At 42.4% G+C, this 18,743-nt stretch overlaps 1 protein-coding gene across 1 annotated transcript; it reads right to left on the bottom strand.

Moving 5' to 3' along the window:
• Positions 1 to 700: 700 nt before the first annotated feature.
• On the bottom strand, positions 701 to 17,981 carry LOC126213541 (serine/threonine-protein phosphatase 6 regulatory ankyrin repeat subunit B-like). The gene is made up of 3 exons (XM_049941387.1): positions 17,931 to 17,981; positions 13,333 to 13,867; positions 701 to 1,275 (listed from the first exon to the last, which is right to left on the bottom strand). The coding sequence occupies exons 2-3, from the start codon at positions 13,854 to 13,856 to the stop codon at positions 795 to 797; spliced, it is 1,005 nt and encodes a 334-aa protein (XP_049797344.1). The 5' UTR covers positions 13,857 to 13,867; positions 17,931 to 17,981; the 3' UTR covers positions 701 to 794.
• Positions 17,982 to 18,743: the final 762 nt, after the last annotated feature.

Below are 18,743 nucleotides of genomic sequence, written 5' to 3'. Positions count from 1 at the left end.
CGACCATTATTTCTCTTTCATGTATGCAAAAGATCCTCCTAGTAAGCCTACAAGATGGTGCAACACCCCACTACATGGCTGATGTCCGGGATTTTCTCAGTGACCGCTTTCCAAGTCAATGGATTGGTCGCGATTCGCCAAACGCATGGCCCACCACGTCCCCCAGACCTCATACCACTCGACATTTTTATGGGGATTCATGAAGGTTATCGTGTTTGTACTACCTGTGCTGGCTTCTCTAGCTGGACTTAGAGCAAAAATTTAGGCCGCCACTGATCAAGTTACACCTGGAATTCTACAGCGAGTTTGGGAAGAAATTTACTTCCAAAGGGATGTTAGTTTAAGGTTAAGAAAACTTAATGTGTTCTCCTACAAAGTAACATTAAACTCTGCTCTGCATCTTCTTTCAATAAATTTATATGAGTTTTTAAAGTTGTAAAGCCCTTTTTGAAACAGCCTGTACTTTTCAGCTACCAGATACCATGCAGTAGTTATCTTCATTTGCAGTGAAGTATTTATTTTTCAGTACTTGTTGACGTCTGCAAAGCTTAGCCCAGAAATGCATTTGAGTTTTTTTCTTACGAACAGAGGTAGTGTCTTCTATTTTCAATTCGTTTTCCAGAACCTCAGTTCCCACACGGAGCTAATAGAGTACCTTCATGTACTACTTAAATGTGGAAGTAAATGAGTGACTGGAGAATTAATTTTTTACATTCTTTATTGAAAAATTATACAAAATAAATGTAGAGATGTGTTTAAATGTTATAGCAAAAGAATTTTTTGGACTGCATGCTTCATGATAGCATATCTGCAAGCTGCTGCTCTCTGTTCTGCATGGCTAGGTACAGAGATATCTGTCCGTGATCATCCCAGGCCTCTTTGTCGGCCCCCACATCGAGCAGCACAGCCGCCACCTCTGCGTGGCCTTGCCTCGCTGCATAGTGCAACGGCGTCCACCGGTACTCGTCCTTGGCGTTCGGGTCACTAGAGGAGGCGGCCAGTAGCCGCACCACAGCCGCGTGGCCGCGGTATGCAGCCCAGTGCATGGGTGTGTTCCCCCTGCTGTCTCTGGTTTCGACGTCCGCCCCACCCTCCACCAGACACCTCACCACATCCTCGTGTCCCCTCGCTGCCGCCCAGTGCAGGGCAGTCCACATGTCCTCGTCCCTCGCCTCCACATTCGCACCTGCCGCCAGAAGCGCCCTCAGCTCCTCCACTGCCCCCTCTTTAGCTGCCTCGATCAGCCTCCTGCCACACTCCTTTCCGGGAAGGCGTCTGCAACAAACAGAAATATTCCCAGAGTTTACTACAAAAACACACTCACCTAATGAAGAAACCCATCACACACAAAAAACTCGAACAGTTCTGAATGCAGGTATAATCACCTTTGACAGTAGAAAAGAGTGTCCAACACCGTTTATATTAAGGTACAGAGATTCTGTTCTACCCTACGATCAAAGTCTTCATCCCTTTTCCATTAAAAATTCCCTTTTTCAGTCTCTCAAGAAACTGTGCTTCTCCTTGTTATCTGGAAGTCAGTTTATTCGACCTTAAAGCGCTATTGCTAACCAGTTGTTGACCTCTACTGAAACAGATGCTTCATACTACAGATACTAGTTGTCTGTGTGTGCAGCAATCCTCCTAAAACTATTGTCGGTAACACGCCAAACAAATCACCTCTCCATGTATTTAAACATTTTCCTTAGAAGGAGCCAAAAGATTTCAGTCCAGTTACTGCCAAATTTTGTAACATAGCCTCCCCATAGCCATAGAAAAAGTTTCTCCTTCACACAAAACATGAATTTGTCGAAACATTAGGAAAACCACCAACAAACACACACACACACACACACACACACACGCACGCACGCACAAACAAACAAACAGACACACACACACACAAACGAAAACAAACAAATGCACACACGAAAACAAACAAACGCACACACGAAAACAAACAAACGCACACACGAAAACAAACAAAACACAAACCTGTAATTAAATTCTTGTGTGCACCACATCTCTGCTGGGTACTGCAAAACTTGCGGTCTCAGACTAAATTTATGCTTCATGCACTTTGCTAGATTATCATTACAAATCTGATCTTCCTCTAAGCAGACATCAGCTTTGTGAACACGTCTACCTCATACCACTGATGCAAGTACTGAGAAATCCATAGTATCACTTTCGTATTACAAGATCGCTATCTAGCACATAACAGCTATTTTCTGATACTGCAAACTGTGACTTGCATGCGCTATTACATAAAACATGGCAATATTTCTACAAACATCAAGTGGACAGGAACAATGTACTTTTTTTGTTCTGTCAATGAAGTTATTACAGCTAATCAACCTAATATTCGCTTCCAGATACTTTATTTTCGATAAATGTTAAATGGACACAGATAGTGGTGCTACTCTGCCAACTGAACATAGATCTCTGCAAAGATGTGTCATATACTCAAGATGAATCTCAACTTTCTGAAGATTTACATTTTACATTCCCTATCCTTTTCTATGCAATGACGAGATTGTAAACGTGAATTATGAACGACTATACACAGTTTTATAACCTGGAAGTTGTTCTGATCGCCAGAGTGCTTTACTAGGTGTGGCCATGGTGGAGGTTGTGCTCCATTGGCTGTTTCTGGTGTGTACACTGACTCACGTGAAACCAGTCTGATTTAGGGTACTAGCAATTAGCCCCAGATCTATGATATTTCGGAACTGGGGCAAAAGCTTGAAACTTTATAGTTGCCATCGCCCCCATCCCCCCCCCCCCCCCCCCCCCCCCCCCCCCGTCTCCAAGCGTTTGAGACGGGACGTCAAACATTGAAAAATCAATTTTTAAAAAATTTGTTCATTTTGTAGCGCACATCTTTCTGAAGAGCTTTTATATATCAAACACATATGTTCGAGGAAATGTAAAATTATGTTATTTGGTCTTAAGTATGCCAAAGTGTAATGCCACGCCTCTTCACACAGCATTCTTCTATCGCACTTCACTGTATTCACGCAGCGGACTTCAGATGTGTATATTTTATAATGAAATCCATCAGACATCTATTCAGGACAGTGGAAATTAAAATGTCGTGTGGAGCCTCTCCAGCTCCCTGTCGGCAGGTTTGACATCGTGCCCCCTTAAAAAACTCAAAAGTAACACTGGATGAGGTTATCTGTAACCGGGAGAATACGAACTCTTCAGAGAAATTTGCACTCTTTGTTACCTATTATCTAATAACTCTCTGTTTTGTGTGACAAAAATAAATACGGGAAATGTAGAACCAGTCAAGACGAGAGACAAGCAAGACAGTACACATTTTTTTCAATCTGTAGGTCCCAACATCTTTTTCTCTCTCTCATCTTGCTGCAGGTTTACACGGCATGCTTTCCTTTCTACGAAAGGATCTATTACCTCATCAAATTTCGGCAAATGTTTGCTACGTGGTAAATCTAAATGTCGTTGTCTAATACTAAAAAAGCTGTTGATATGAATAGTACGAAAGACTGATATGGTTTCTCGATATGAGTACATATATTTTGGCACTGTATGCTAGATAAAACGAAATAGACATTTCAAATATTGCAGCAATTGTAATACACGCCAAATACGTGAGACTGTTTTGGCACAAATAGTAATTTATGTACAACTCATTTACATAAATAACTCATTTACATAAATATCATGACAGAATATAGTTCACAAAGTACCAATATTGCTGCTGTTGTTGTCGTCGTCTTCAGTTCTGAGAGCAGTTTGCTGGAGCTCTCCATGCTACTCTATACTGTGCAAGATTCTTCACCTCCCAATACATACTGCAATCTACATCCAAATCTACTTAGTGTGTTCATCTCTCTACCATTTTTACCCTCCACACTGCCCTCCGATACTAAATTGGTGATCCCTTGATACCTCAGAAGGTGTACTTCTAACAGATCCCTTCTTCTGGTCGAGCTGTGCCACAAATTCCTCTTTTCCCAATTCTATTCAATACTTCCTCATTAGTTTATGTGATCTACCCATCTAATCTTCAGCATTCTTCTGTAACACTGCATTTCGAAAGCTTCTATTCTCTTCCTTTCCAAACTATTTATCGTCCATGTTTCACTTCCATCATGGCTACACTCCATACAAATACTTTCACAAAACACTTCCTAGCACTTAAGTCTATACTCAATGTTAACAAATTTCTCTTTTTCAAAAAAGCTTTCCTTGCCATTGCCAGCCTACATTTTACATCCTCTGTACTTCGACCATCATCAGTTATTTTGCTCCCCAAATAGCAAAACTCATCTACTACTTTTAGTGTCATCTCCTAATCTAGTTCCTCAACATGACCTGATTTGATTCAACTATATTCCATTATAATAGTTTTGGTTTTGTTGATGTTCGTCTTATATCCTCCTTTCAAGACATTGTTCCAAAATACTAAATGCCTAATAGGAGTACTACAGGCAAAAAGTTTTAAGTTAGGAAACAGTTTCACATTTCGTTCAAACGCTCCTGTTTCTCAAGCATGAGATCGAAAAGTAGTTGTACGGAATTTTTACATTAATTTTGAATCGTTATATTCTTCCATATAATGTGTGTGATGTCCCCATTTCTTCCCCTTTCTCGTTCTGACAAACAATCTCATCAGTAATTCGATAACTATTGCTACCACCATCAAAACGTATTCTCCGGTGAACTTCACCAATCCTGCCAGAATCACCAGTTCAGTTATCCTACGTTTATTCTCCAGTTAGGTGTTATTACGTGTTCGTACAACGTGTTTTCCGCGCTATTTCGAGAACAGAACTTAAGCGGACGCTAACCGGGGACTGTTCAAGCGACCTGGTAAAAATTTTCTTCCAAAATTTCATTTTCTTGGAAACACTGAGGATTAATATGTAACCTTTCTTACCTGTAATTCCCATTAGTCGTTCATCTCCACTCTGGTAGTCTGAATTTATGGATTTCGCAAGTTATTACAACAAAGCTGATCATTCGTAAGTCAGTCACCAACATAAACCGCGACTGGCATTTAACCGTTCGGGTTTATTCGGCTCAGCTCGTGTGGCACCGTCCCCTTTTGTATGCGGGACAGTTTTCTTAGTTCTATATGCGACTGGGATTCCCCTGGCAGAGAATCATGTACACTATGCACGCATTCAAAAATCAACTTAGAATGTGTTCGAAAACCAACAGCGACATGTTTTAAAATCATACAAATAATCGATAGACCAACATGAGCTGGCTGCCAGGTGGTTTGTGAAACAAGGCTTTCTTTTCTTCAAAATTATGAATTTGGCGCCCTATGAAATTGCCGCCTGGGGCAGATTCTCTGGCTTGCCCACCCTTTCCCCCTAGATCTGGGCCTGCTAACTATGATGGTATTTCATTGTAGACCACAGAAAGCAGACCTGTGTGGAAGTCCAGTTGAAACAGCATAGAACTGTCAGTGAATCAGTCCCTAACACGTGGAATCAGAAGCTTTGGTATGCTTCACCTACATCTACATGTATACCTTGCAAATCAGTGTGGAGCGCGTGGCAGAGGGTACATCCCAGTGTACCACTTATGGTTTTTCCCATTTCGTTCACGTTTGGAGTTTGAGAAGTCATTTTTAAGTGTGTGTGTGTGTGTGTGTGTGTGTGTGTGTGTGTGTGTGTGTGTGTGTGTGGTGATTAATCTTTTCTTCAAGATCCCTACTGCAGTGCTACATAGGAGACTGGAGTATATTCTCAGTATTATAGTTTAAAGCCGGATCTATAAACTCTGTAAGTAGGCTTGCTCAGGAAAGACACAAACTATCCTCAGGAGTCTGCCAATTTAGTTTCACACTTCCCCATAGATGAAACAGACCTGTGACCTTTCATGCTACCGTGCTCTGTATACATTCAACACCTCCCGTTAGCCATCTTAGTATGTGTCCTGCATACTTGAGCCATATTGTAGGATGGGCTACACAAGTGATTGCAAGGAATCGCCTTTGTAGACTGATTTCAATTCCCTAGTATTCTACCAATAAATCTAAGTCTACTACCCACTAGACCCATGACCGAGCCTACGTTATTACAGTTCATACCCCCCTACACAGTGCTACTACCACGTCTGTGACTCATTCATATTATATTCATAGATACTGAGATTTTTGTGTGTCAGCTCGCCTGCTTAGATGGGTGGTACTGTGCTTACATCCCACTTAAGTGCCTGGGTTGGATTCTTGGCCGGGTTGGAGATTTTCTCCACTCGTGGACTGGCTGTTCTGTTATCATTTCATCCGCATCACTGGTGCGCAAGTCGCCCAATGTGGCGTCGAATGAAATAAGACTTGCACTTGGCGGCCGAAATTCCCTTGAGGGGGTAAACTGGCCAACGATGCCATACGCCATTTTCTTTTTGTGTGTCGTAATGATATTGGACAGTAACAGCAATGGTAACGATCAGTGAAATTTAATTATGATAACTTACCACATACTCTCATCACTGAAGTGCATTTTCTGGGACCTACTCTGCTAATTACTAACTACTAATTAAAATTAGCAGCTCATTCTCGCCACACTAGTCGGTGACACATTTTCAGGATGGTGCAGGTACCGGAAGTCTACATTCTCTACACTGGGACATCCATATGAGCTGTTCAGTGCCTCAGTGTTTTGGGCTGTTCGTAGAGTTGGAGGTATACTTGGCAAAGGCCTGGAGATGGAGGAGAATACCTGTTGGATTACATCATGGCCAGACAGATTCTGAAATCAGATACTGAATTGTGAGGAATATGTGGGAGGAGATGTAGACACTGATGACATTTTTATTGTGATAATGAGTGAACTGAAGCTTAACGAAACCGTCAAGAGGATTCAGTTTGCAAATGAATGGGACTCTACAGTAGTGAGGAGTAAAACGCAAATCGGAAGTTCAATGAAACTTAAGATAATGCGACAACGAATACCGAAACTAGAAATTCAATCGAACAAGAGCGGACTTCTCTAAAAGGAGAAATCACAGGAGATGGCAGGTACAAGAAAAGGAACTGAAGAAATGCTGGCGAATGTGAAGTCCACTGAAATTGATTGACAAAATAAAAAAATATAACAATATTCACGAAAAGACAAGAAAACAGTGGTATAGCCCGCTAAGGAATGAAATCTATAGGTAGATCACGACAAATAAAGCAAAATAGATGAAGGAAAAATTAGATGAAATCGAAAAATTAGTAGGAAGGGCAGTTTCAACACAAAGAAAACTCGAAACAACCTTTTGTGAAATTAAAAGTGAGGGTTTCAACAAACTAATAATAGAAAGGAATTCCATTAGTATACGCAGAGAAGAGAAAGGATGGATGGAAATAGTACACTGGACACCTCTATGAGGGGGAGAAACTATTGGATGACATGATAGACGGAGAAATGGAAGATGAATAGGAAACATAACTTTCAGAAAAATATCATCCAGATGCTCCAGAAGCAACATGTTTGGCACAATGAACTAAACAGCTCATGTATAGGAATTACTGACAACAATATACAGAAGAATGGACAAGAAAGCTAAAAATCTAGTAGAGGATAACGAGTTTGGGTTTAGGAAAGGTAAAACACCCAGAGAGGTAGATACGACATGGAGGCAAGAGTTAAAAAGCAAGGAACCTTCATTTTATTTGTCGACATTTAAAAAGCCTTTGAGAATGTAAAATGGTGCAACACATATGACATTCTCAAAAAAATCTAATTGTAAGATATATGGAAAGTCAGGCAATATACAATATTGTATGCACTATAATCAACAGGGGAAAATAAACACGGAAGAAAGAAGTACCGTGATTTAAAAAGTGCAGGACAGGGATGCAGTGGTTCTTCCCAGTTGTTTAAAGTAAACATCAATGATCGATGGTGGAACAGAAGAAAGTTCCAGGAATGGAATTAAAATCCTAAGGGAAAGGTTTCCGCTGATACGATTCGCTGATGCCACTGCTGTGTACGACGAAAGAGCGAAAGAATTATAAGAGCTGTTAAGTGGAATGAACACTTTAATGAGCACAGGATTAGGATTTATAAACGAAAGGAAAAGTGAAGTATTGGCAGTAGGAGAAATAACATTGGTGGCAAATTTAACATTAAAATTAGGGGCCACAAAGTAGACGAATTGAGGGGATTCTACTACACTGGAAGCAAACAGACATAAGAGACGAAGCGAAGTTGTTACAAACAGTAATGTAACACAGGAAAATAGGGCATTCATCGAAAAACAAAGCCTCTAAGTCTTAATTTGGGGAAGAAATATCTGAGAATGTACGTTTGGAACACAGTATTGTATGAAAATGAATCACGAATTGTGGGGAAAACATGAAAAGAAGAGAATGAGTGCATTCAAAATGGGGTGCTATAGAAGGACTTTGAAAATTAGGTGAATTCGTAAGAGAGGAACTGTAAGTTCTCTGCAGAATAGCTGAGAACAGCAATATGTGGAAAACAGTGACATGAAAAAGGAATAGGGTGATAGGACTTGTGCGAAGACATCAGCGAATAACTTGCTGTAAAGGATAATAAACAGGGCAAGACAGATTGGAATTGTATGGTACTTCAGGGAGCTGTGGAGGGTAAAAACAACAGGGAAAGACAGAGATTTCAATGGCATGATGGATAAACACAATAGGGAGAGAGAGATTGCAATGGAATGGTACGACAGGGAGATGTTAACGAGAACAACAACAAGATAGAGATTGGAATACATGCGACAAATAACTAAGGACGGTGGGTACAAATCACACGCTACAGTAAAGAGACTGAACACCCACCGTCCCAGAAATTCAGGAGGGGAATTCGGTAGTCTAAATCTGTTGCTGAAACAGCCAGAAACATCATCTACAGTGGGTGGAGAATCTGGTATGCATACTATGTGTCGTTGCTGAGACTGGCTGCTACGCCAAACTACGCCCGTGCGACCGGGGTGATCCACACCCTGAGATGGCAAGGTGGAAAAGGCTTCTGATTTTATTCCTGAGCAGTGCATTTCTTGTTACTAGCGGAAATATAACGCGGAACTCTAGCACGCTTGCTCCTCTCTCATTCCAGCGACCCCATATTGTTTCGTTACTCTGTGTTCAAACTTTCCCTTACTGCAGCATTCCAATACCGCGTGATTATTATATATTCATCGCTTTTTATATACGAAGTTAGCTGTTCATTGTTGTCATATACTCGTCCTGTCACTAAACTTTCCGCACGTGATGCTGCATTATTGTTGACATCGGTTTGGAGATTGTGATGACAAATCACTGGACTGTTCACAATAACTCACTGTTTGCCCTATCTTCCTATTCATACCTAACCTTTCATGATACAACTCTCTCATCCTGTTCATATATTCCGTTATTCGTCTTTCACTTCACTGAGCACGACTAAATCCAGTGTGGCCAAGTACATTTACTTTTTCGATCTTCTACCATCCCTACGACATAATGGTGGTGGTGGTGGTGTGTTTGTATGATGAAGAATGTTTGCAATTTATGATACTGTGGAGTGTAAGCTGTTTTCTAAGCTTCCTATTAATGTGCACACAGGCGGTGTGAATTCTGAATTCTAAGAGGAATTGATGTTAAGCATACAACAAAAAAGCATTGTATTAATGTATGATGTGAAATTGTGCTTATACTGGAACAATTAAATATTTTATTTTTATTATTATTGAAATTTTACGCATCTGTAGCATTTTAAAAGTAAATCAATTTGAGTTTGGGAGGGCAGGGTGTGAAGAATGCACCAAAAGGGTGTGAAGTATTGGGCAGAGAATGATCTTATGTCATCAGTAACAACAAGAATCTGATGTACATCATTAAGAGTAGAAGAGGTGGGAAAAAAATCAGCCACCGAGTTTCAAACCAAAGGTTTATTTAGCCCTTGGTCCAGGTTACGATGTTTCTAAAAAATCTTCTTCAGAATAAGTCGGTCCTATAAACGTATACAAACGGTTACAAACTATTTTTACTTATCTAACAAAATATCAATAATCGCGAAATATTTGTAAGGTAAGTGTACTCAATAGTTACACCACAGGGTGGTAAATTACATTAGCTGAAGCTGAGCGGCTATTGCCTAATACATAATTGATGTGAAAACGAGAAACATCACATACCATGGCTTAGGGACAGCAGCCAGAATAAATTCAGCGTATGTCAGAATAAATGCACAGATGTATTCGCCCATTGGTAAAGGCTCTTGTCTATATAAAATTATAACGTGAGTCCGAAGGATAAAATATTTGGTAACCTAAGTATTCAGCATGTCAGAGAAAGGTCAACTGTTCACAAGTACAGGCTCAATCGATGAGGAAAATTTGGGATGCGGAGGGTGCTAAATACATGTGCGTAAGAAGTACGCTTGGATTGCGTTCAGTAACAGCATTTTACATTAAAGTAAGAATGAAAATTTCCACTACCAGGCTACTAACAAGCGATAAATTTACAGATATACATTACGCATAAAATCTCTAACACATTTGCTGACAGAGTAGTACCGTATGTAAATTCAGCGTGCAGAAGAGAGTTCTATTTACAAAGCACCACTGTTACAAATACATGGGTAAGGAGCAAAGACAACGTCACTAAAAAGAGAAACTTGCGCTTAATACTACGGAAGCTTAAGCAATAAGGAAAAATTGGAATACAGCAGGCGGTATATACTGCGTCTTGCTGGTAGCAGTTAACGTAATTTTACATTAAAGCAAAATGACAATCTCTTATAGAAGACTAGTGATAAGCAATACTCTTAGAGGTATGCATTAAATACAAAATTATCTGTGAAACATGTATGCAGCAGAGTGAGACTGCACGTAAATGTAATGTGTAGAAGATAAGAATTCTATTAGAAAAAATTGCTTCTGTTTCGGAAAAGTGGAGGAAAGAATAAAATGGATAAAGTTACAACATAAAAAAATGAGAATCTTCTGCTTAACTGTACCAATTCAGTTTTTCTTTTCGGAATGCCAACTGTAGGAACATGTGATGAAAAAGCCATGAAAAACGAAACCCAGTGATATGAAATGTCAGTAGCTCAACAATAGAGAAAAAAATATTTTGAAGATAGCGGCGCACATTCGCCGATGTTAGCGGAGATCGGTAAACACGTCTTAACGTGTCCGCGAGCGGTATTTTAAAGCCAGCAAGGGAGTGCTCACTCGCGTATTACAACTGATAGTTCAAAATGTTACCGTCTCTCTAACAGGATGTTTATAAATTTAAAGTTGTTCTAGTAAATCTAATTTTCAGTCTTATTTTCTTACGTAAAATTACGGTTTCTTCTAATTACCTTGGAGAATGGTGAAAGGTGGCTGTTTTTTTATGGCGTTATTGAATGTGTTAATATTTGTAAAAAGTAGTTGTTAGGCAACGGATCTGTGTCTGCGATGGCAGCACAGTGGAGTCGTAGAATCTTTGAAAGTCAGTCGTGGATAGCTGCGGGGTTCGTCGAGTGTGCAGTGTAATGCATGGACACACTTTTGGACCTGTGTGAACTGGAGATTTATTACGAGGAGGAATCATGACTCAGAACAAAGGCTGGATAGCATACGTACATAAAAAATGTTTTGAAACGAAGAACAAGGTATTATTTGATGAGATAAAAGGTTTATTTTTATTTTTCTAGGCTTGTGTTGTTGGTCCACTTCCCCATCGTCACAGTCTAGTTTTTGATAATTATTTTATTGATTGATCTTCTGACTTAATTTAAGGTACCATGGAAGTTAGTAAATGAATTTTCATATTAGAGGTTATAACTGGTTTCTTTGACAGGTTCCCTCCTAACTGAAATTTCTGTACTTAAAGGTTAAGTCATATATATATATATATATATATATATATATATATATATATATATATATATATATATAAGGCTCACAGGCCATTTGACCATCTTCTTCTGTGCGGATGCACAAACAGTGCCCGAACTCTTACGGGAAGCGGCAACAAGCCGCGAGTAATGAGTATAATGGGCAGGGGCACTATGAATATAGTGCGGGACAGTAAGTTGGGAATGTGGGTCTCACGGGAGGCGTGCCAGAGATAAGTCCGTGCAGTCGCACTGTCCTCTGTGTCTTCGGTGGCTCAGATGGATAGAGCGTCTGCCATGTAAGCAGGGGATCCCGGGTTCGAGTCCCTCCGGGGAACACATTTTCAACTGCACCCGTTGACATATCAACGCCTGTATGGAGCTAGGGGTATTCATTTCATTGTTAAGTCATGTGTTTCATTGGCTCACTCTGTCAAGATTATCAACCCAATTTCCCTGGACCAACTATAGTTAGTTTTAAGCAGGATTTTTTCGAGTGTTGCTGTGTTGTTGTTTCTGCCAGTACTTTATTTTGCAGGTGAGATTCATAATATGTGATTGTTTCGTTTCCTTTGCGTAATGTAGGTTCTGTCAGTTTGAAACTTCAGTCAGTTTCTTTATTTTACCAAAGCCGTATGTCAGTGGAGAAATTTTCGTGTGTTTCAGGTTGCAGTGTTATACAGGTCGACATTACTTTTTTTATACAGTTACATTTTTTTTCTTGAACAGTTCGCGCTGATCATGTCTCCTGAGCGTGAAACTATTGGTTTGCTTATTTATTTGCTTATGAATAAGACCCGTTTTCAGAAACACAGCATTCTCTTCAGTTTCGTGCAAGTGAAGTGGCTTTGATTTAACGGCACATTTAGGCTGTCAGTTCACATTCGCGGGTTTGTATTTACAATAAAACACACACACACACACACACACACGTTTCCTAAAAAAATACACACATACAAATGTAGGAGTGGGAAAAACAGGTGAGGATATTATGCTGTCATAATGAGATTTTCACTCTGCAGCGGAGTGTGTGCTGATACGAAACTTCCTGGTAGATTAAAACTGTGTGCAGGACCGAGACTTGAACTCGGGACCTTTGCCTTTCGCAGGCAAGTGCTCTACCAACTGAGTTACCCAAGCACGACTCACACCCCATCCTCACATCTTTACTTCTGACAGTTCCTCGTCTCCTAACTTCCAAACTTTACAGAGGCTCTCCTGCGAACCTTGCAGAACTAGCACTCCTGAAAGAAAGCATCTCATTCCAGGAACATACCCGAGGCTGTGGCTAAGCCGTATCTCCGCAATATCCTTTCTTCCAGGAGTGCTAGTTCTGCCAGTACCTCGCAGGAGAGCTTCTGTAAAGTTTGGAAGGTAGGAGACGAGGTACTGGCAAAAGTAAAGATGTGAGGACGGGGCGTGAGTCGTGCTCGGGTAGCTCAGTCGGTAGAACACTTGGCCGAGTTCGAGTCTCGATCCGGCACACAGTTTTAATCTGCCAGGAAGTTTGATGTTACGCCGTGCTTACCTGTATTCTGCCGACGGCTCACCGAGCAGCCGACTCACTTCGACCGCTTCATCCGGGTGGTTGAGGACTGCATCGGCCCAGCCCTGTGTGGCTAACACCTGCCAGTTGGCCTTTATGAAGGCGACAGCGGCCTCTGTGAGGCTGAGACACGAGTGACCGACTGCCAGCACCGCTGTGGCTGCCGCGTTCTCCACTGTCAGCTGAGCGGCCAGCTCCCGCTCACAGTCTCCCTTCAGCCCGGGGACACAGTAGGTGTCCGCAGCTGCCAGTAGAGCGGCCATACTGGACAGCCGGGGGGTCCGGAGGGAATACACGTAGGCCGGCAGCTCCCGGAGTGCCGGACCCTCCACATCGGGGACCGTCACCTCTCCGCCACTGGCCTCCAGCGTGTCGTGCTGGAACGTGGCGGCCAACACGGGGCTCCCGCCTGCCTGGAGACGCGTGTCGCCCGCCACCGGCGTCACCTCCTCACTGTCCCCCCTGCCTGCGGCCGCAGCCTCCTGCATCTCTTTGGCAGCTACCATTGTGGACAGTTCTGAAACAAAATTAGATTCATATTGATACTGTCAGCTGCCGACGGGCGTTGATATATATCGACGGGGACAGGTGAAAATGTGTGCCCCGACCGGGACTCGAACTTGGGATCTCCTGCTTACATGGCACATGCTCTATATACTTTTTTCTTTTAGAAAATTTTAATTCAATATTCATGGAATATTTCGAACAGCAGGCGCTGCAGTGTGCCAGTAAAAGCCCTAAAGTGTTTCAGCTTCCCATTTAAACGGAATGTTTCCTCATCACCAAACACTGTGCAAGAAAGCAGTCATCCTGTTATCTTGGCAAGAACGAAATTACATAGCTCTACATGTTTGTCACCTTCACCAAAAGCTTGCAGTAGTTGAATTTTGTTTGGTTTCGTGTGTAAACGTCGACGCAACACACGCCAGACGGACATCGGGGGGCATGTGCTGTCGAGCTGCACGGCGAACGGATTTCTGCGGGCTCCTTGTGAAATATGGTAGATGCGTTTGGCGTCTGTGTCAGACACTCGAGGACGGCCTAGCGATTTGCCTTTACACAAACACCCTGTTTCTCTGAATTGTTCAAATGGTTCAAATGGTTCTGAGCACTATGGGACTTAACATCTTAGGTCATCAGTCCCCTAGAACTTAGAACTAGTTAAACCTAACTAACCTAACGACATCACACACACCCATGCCCGAGGCAGGATTCGAACCTGCGACCGTAGCAGTCGCGCGGTCTGAATTGTTCACGCCATCGTCTGATGCTCTGTGCTGTAGGAGGATCCACACCATACCTAGTGCGAAAGTCACGCTTAACAGTTATCACTGATCCACACTGCGCAAAACGTAGAATGCAAAACGGTTTCTATTGTTCAAAAATGGTTCAAATGGCTCTCAGCATTATGGGACTTAACATCTTAGGTCATCAGTCCCCTAGAACGTAGAACTACTTAAACCTAACTAACCTAAGGACATCACACACATCCATGCCCGAGGCAGGATTCGAACCTGCGACAGTAACAATAGCTCGGTTCCAGACTGAAGCGCCTAGAACCGCTTGGCCACTGCGGCTGACCGGTTTCTATTGTCCCGACATCATTTTTGCCACAACTGAAGTGGGTACACACTGCTGCTACCTAGCGGGAACCGTGTAAAACTCGAGAGTTTACTCTTTCTAACTGTACGTTGCTCACACACATATGTCAAACATTTTTTTCATACATCTGATGATTCTTTTTGATACATCCTGTATTTTCAAATAGTTACTCAAAGTGGCCTACAGCAATGTAAAAACTGGAGCTGCAGTGGGAAAAAATTTGGTCAGCTTTACTGATAATTAGTGAATCGAATGTACGGGGTGTTCAAAAAGTCTCTTCGCAGTGCCGTATGATTGTTCGCCTGCCTGGGTTACTTCCCTTCAAGTGGACTCTCCCAACATTCCACTGTTTCGTTTATCTCAGCCAGAGTCAGTAGTATCGTTGGTGTGTCTCGTTACGTGTTGACGTGGACGTTCAAGTTTAGTTCCCTTGTTCGTTTGTTTCTTTTTTGTTACTATTAAAATGCTAACCATTGAAGAATGTGTGGTTTTAGTCGAACAAGTGTTCAAAGCTGGCGGCAAATACAGTTTCAGTTCGTCAAACATTTGATTCAGTTTGCCCGGAGACAACACTCGCACATCACGATACTGTGCGAGATTTGATTAACAAATTTCGTAGTACAGGTTCAGTGACAGATGCACCGAGAAGTGGTCGTTCCAGCGTTTTGTCTGAGGATAAACTACTCGATGTTTCCGATAAAATGTCCACGAGTCCGAACAAGTCAGTAAGAAAACTCGCCCAGGAAATCGATGTTACTGTCGGAACGACCCACACAGCTGTAAGCAAAAAATTAGAACTTTTCCCATACAAAGCGACAGTGGTGCAAAAACTGAAAAATACTGATCATGGCAATAGGCTGCATTATTTTCAATGGTTCCAAAATTTCGTTCAACAAATTGGAAGGGGTATTCTTAATGAAACATTTTTCAGTGATGAGGCGTGGTTTCATTTATCCAGGTACATGAACTCGCAAAATTCTGGTCTGTGGAATAGTGCAAATCCATTGTGTATTCATGAGGAAGCACATCATTCTGAGAAAATAGGAGTTTGGATTGCAATTTCTAGACGTCAGATTGTGGGTCCCATATTTTTCAACAAAACAATAAACGCACAACGATACTGCAGTGATATTCTGTAACCATTCGTAGCCGGCCGTTGTGGCCGAGCGGTTCTAGGCGCTTCAGTCCGGAACCGCGCGCCTGCTACGGTCGCAGGTTCGAATCCTGCCACGGGCATGGATGTGTGGGATGTCATGAGGTTAATTAGGTTTAAGTAGTTTCTACGCCTAGGGGACTTAATTACCTCAGAAGTTAAGTCCGATAGTGCTTAGAGCCATTTGTACCCATTCATAGGAGAACTTGTGTTAAGTGAAATAGTGAACGCCTGACCTAACAAAAAAAATGGTTCAAATAGCTCTGAGCACTATGGGACTTAACTTCTAAGATCATCAGTCCCCTAGAACGTAGAACTACTTACACCTAACTAACCTAAAGACATCACGCACATGCATGCCCGAGGCAGTATTCGAACCTGCGACCGTAGCGGTCGCGCGGTTCCGGACTGAAGCGCCTAGAACCGCTCGGCCACCCCGGCCGGCGCCTGACCTAACACCACGAAACTTTTTCTTCTGGGGTGCAGCGAAAGCAACTGTCTATAAAAACTGTCCAAAATCCATCGACGAATTGAAAACTGCAATATCCACTTTCACTGCTCCTGTTAGAGAAGAGATGTTACAGCCTGTGTTTGGAAACATGATTAGACGAATTGAATTGTGTATTCAACAACAGGGGGGAGACTTTCAACATTTAATTTGAACATTTTTGAGTAAAAATGAATATTCAATAAATCAATAACTTGTATTTCACTCAGTTTCATTTCGGTATACAGGGTGTTACAAAAAGGTACGGCCAAACTTTCAGGAAACATTCCTCACACACAAAGAAAGAAAATATGTTATGTGGACATGTGTCCGCAAACGCTTACTTTCCATGTTAGAGCTCACTTTATTACTTCTCTTCAAATCACATTAATCGTGGAATGGAAACACACAGCGACAGAACGTACCAGCGTGACTTCAAACACTTTGTTACAGGAAATGTTCAAAATGTCCTCCGTTAGCGAGGGTATCCACCCTCCGTCGCATGGAATCCCTGATGCTCTGATGCAGCCCTGGAGAGTGGCGTATTGTATCACAGCCGTCCACAATACGAGCACGAAGAGTCTCTACAGCTTTCAAATGCCCCCATAAATGAAAGTCAAGATGATTGAGGTCAGGAGAGTGTGGAGGCCACGGAATTGGTCCGCCTCTACCAATCCATCGGTCACCGAATCTGTTGTCGAGAAGCGTACGAACACTTCGACTGAAATGTGCAGGAGCTCCATCGTGCATGAACCAGATGTTGTGTCGTACTTGTAAAGGCACATGTTCTAGCAGCACAGGTAGAGGGTATCCCGTATGAAATCGTGGCGGTGAATCGAGGAAGTACAGTACAAACTGACGAAACTAAAATGAGCTCTAACATGGAAATTAAGCGTTTGCGGACACATGTCCACATAACATCTTTTCTTTATTTGTGTGTGAGGAATGTTTTCTGAAAGTTTGGCCGTACCTTTTTGTAACACCCTGTATATTCACCGCGGCAAACGGCACGCGTGGCTAGCATACGGCACTGCGGAGAGACTTTTTGAACACCCCGTATCCACAAAACGGGATCTGCATCTTTTCCAAATAACATTAAACAAGTCCGCGACATGGCGATTACACACTTCGTAATTTCAAAGGAATCCCACAAGCCAAGGTCACTCAACTTTGGCTTGGAATGCACCGGTTACACACAATCGATAGTAACATTTGCAATGCAATGTAAGAAAACGCACTGTGAAACCGTTTACTAGTATTCAGACATGAGAAGTATTTTTACTCCATCGAGATCATAGTTATATGTGAAACAGTTTTGTGCTCCACACAGTGGATTACCTGCTCTGTACTCGCAGCACTGCGCTCTCCGCCACGCCTCGCCAGCGACTGCCTGGCTGCCCAGCACAGCGAGAGAGCGGCGCAGCTGTGTCGTCACGTGACCCACTCTCTGTGGACGCTGGCGGAAATCGCGAGGTGCGGCCTCGGCGTTGCGCAACGCCCTTCCGAGAAACCAGCCGACTCGACTCTTCCTTCTGCGAAACACTGCCGTCGTGAGGGGGTCACTCTCCACGTGATCCGTGTATATGATTCGTCATATTGCTGTTCTCTCTTCGTTTATAGCTCCCACACTTAATGAAAAGCCGGCCGCGGTGGTCTCGCGGTTCTAGGCGCGCAGTCCGGAACCGTGCGACTGCTACGGTCGCAGGTTCGAATCCTGCCTCGGGCATGGATGTGTGTGATGTCCTTAGGTTAGTTAGGTTTAAGTAGTTCTAAGTTCTAGGGGACTGATGACCACAGCAGTTGAGTCCCATAGTGCTCAGAGCCATTTGAACCATTTGATCAGTGTTAAATGGTTCAAATGGCTCTGAGCACTATGCGACTTAACTTCTGAGGTCATTAGTCGCCTAGAACTTAGAACTAATTAAACCTAACTAACCTAAGGACATCACACACATCCATGCCCGAGGCAGGATTCGAACCTGCGACCTTAGCGGTCACGCGGTTCCAGACTGAAGCGCCTTTAACCGCACGGCCACAACGGCCGGCTGATCAGTGTTAAAATAAATGTCCAAATATAAACTGATTTATTTCTTCTTATTTAAATTGTCTATATATATATATATATATATATATCACTGGTTATCGTAAGAT

The sequence above is a fragment of the Schistocerca nitens genome, chromosome 11 (genome assembly GCF_023898315.1).
Source record: "Schistocerca nitens isolate TAMUIC-IGC-003100 chromosome 11, iqSchNite1.1, whole genome shotgun sequence".
In the NCBI taxonomy this organism is placed as follows: domain Eukaryota; kingdom Metazoa; phylum Arthropoda; class Insecta; order Orthoptera; family Acrididae; genus Schistocerca; species Schistocerca nitens.
The sequence above is the reverse complement of the archived record's forward strand: the minus strand, read 5'-3'. Positions and strand labels throughout refer to the sequence as shown.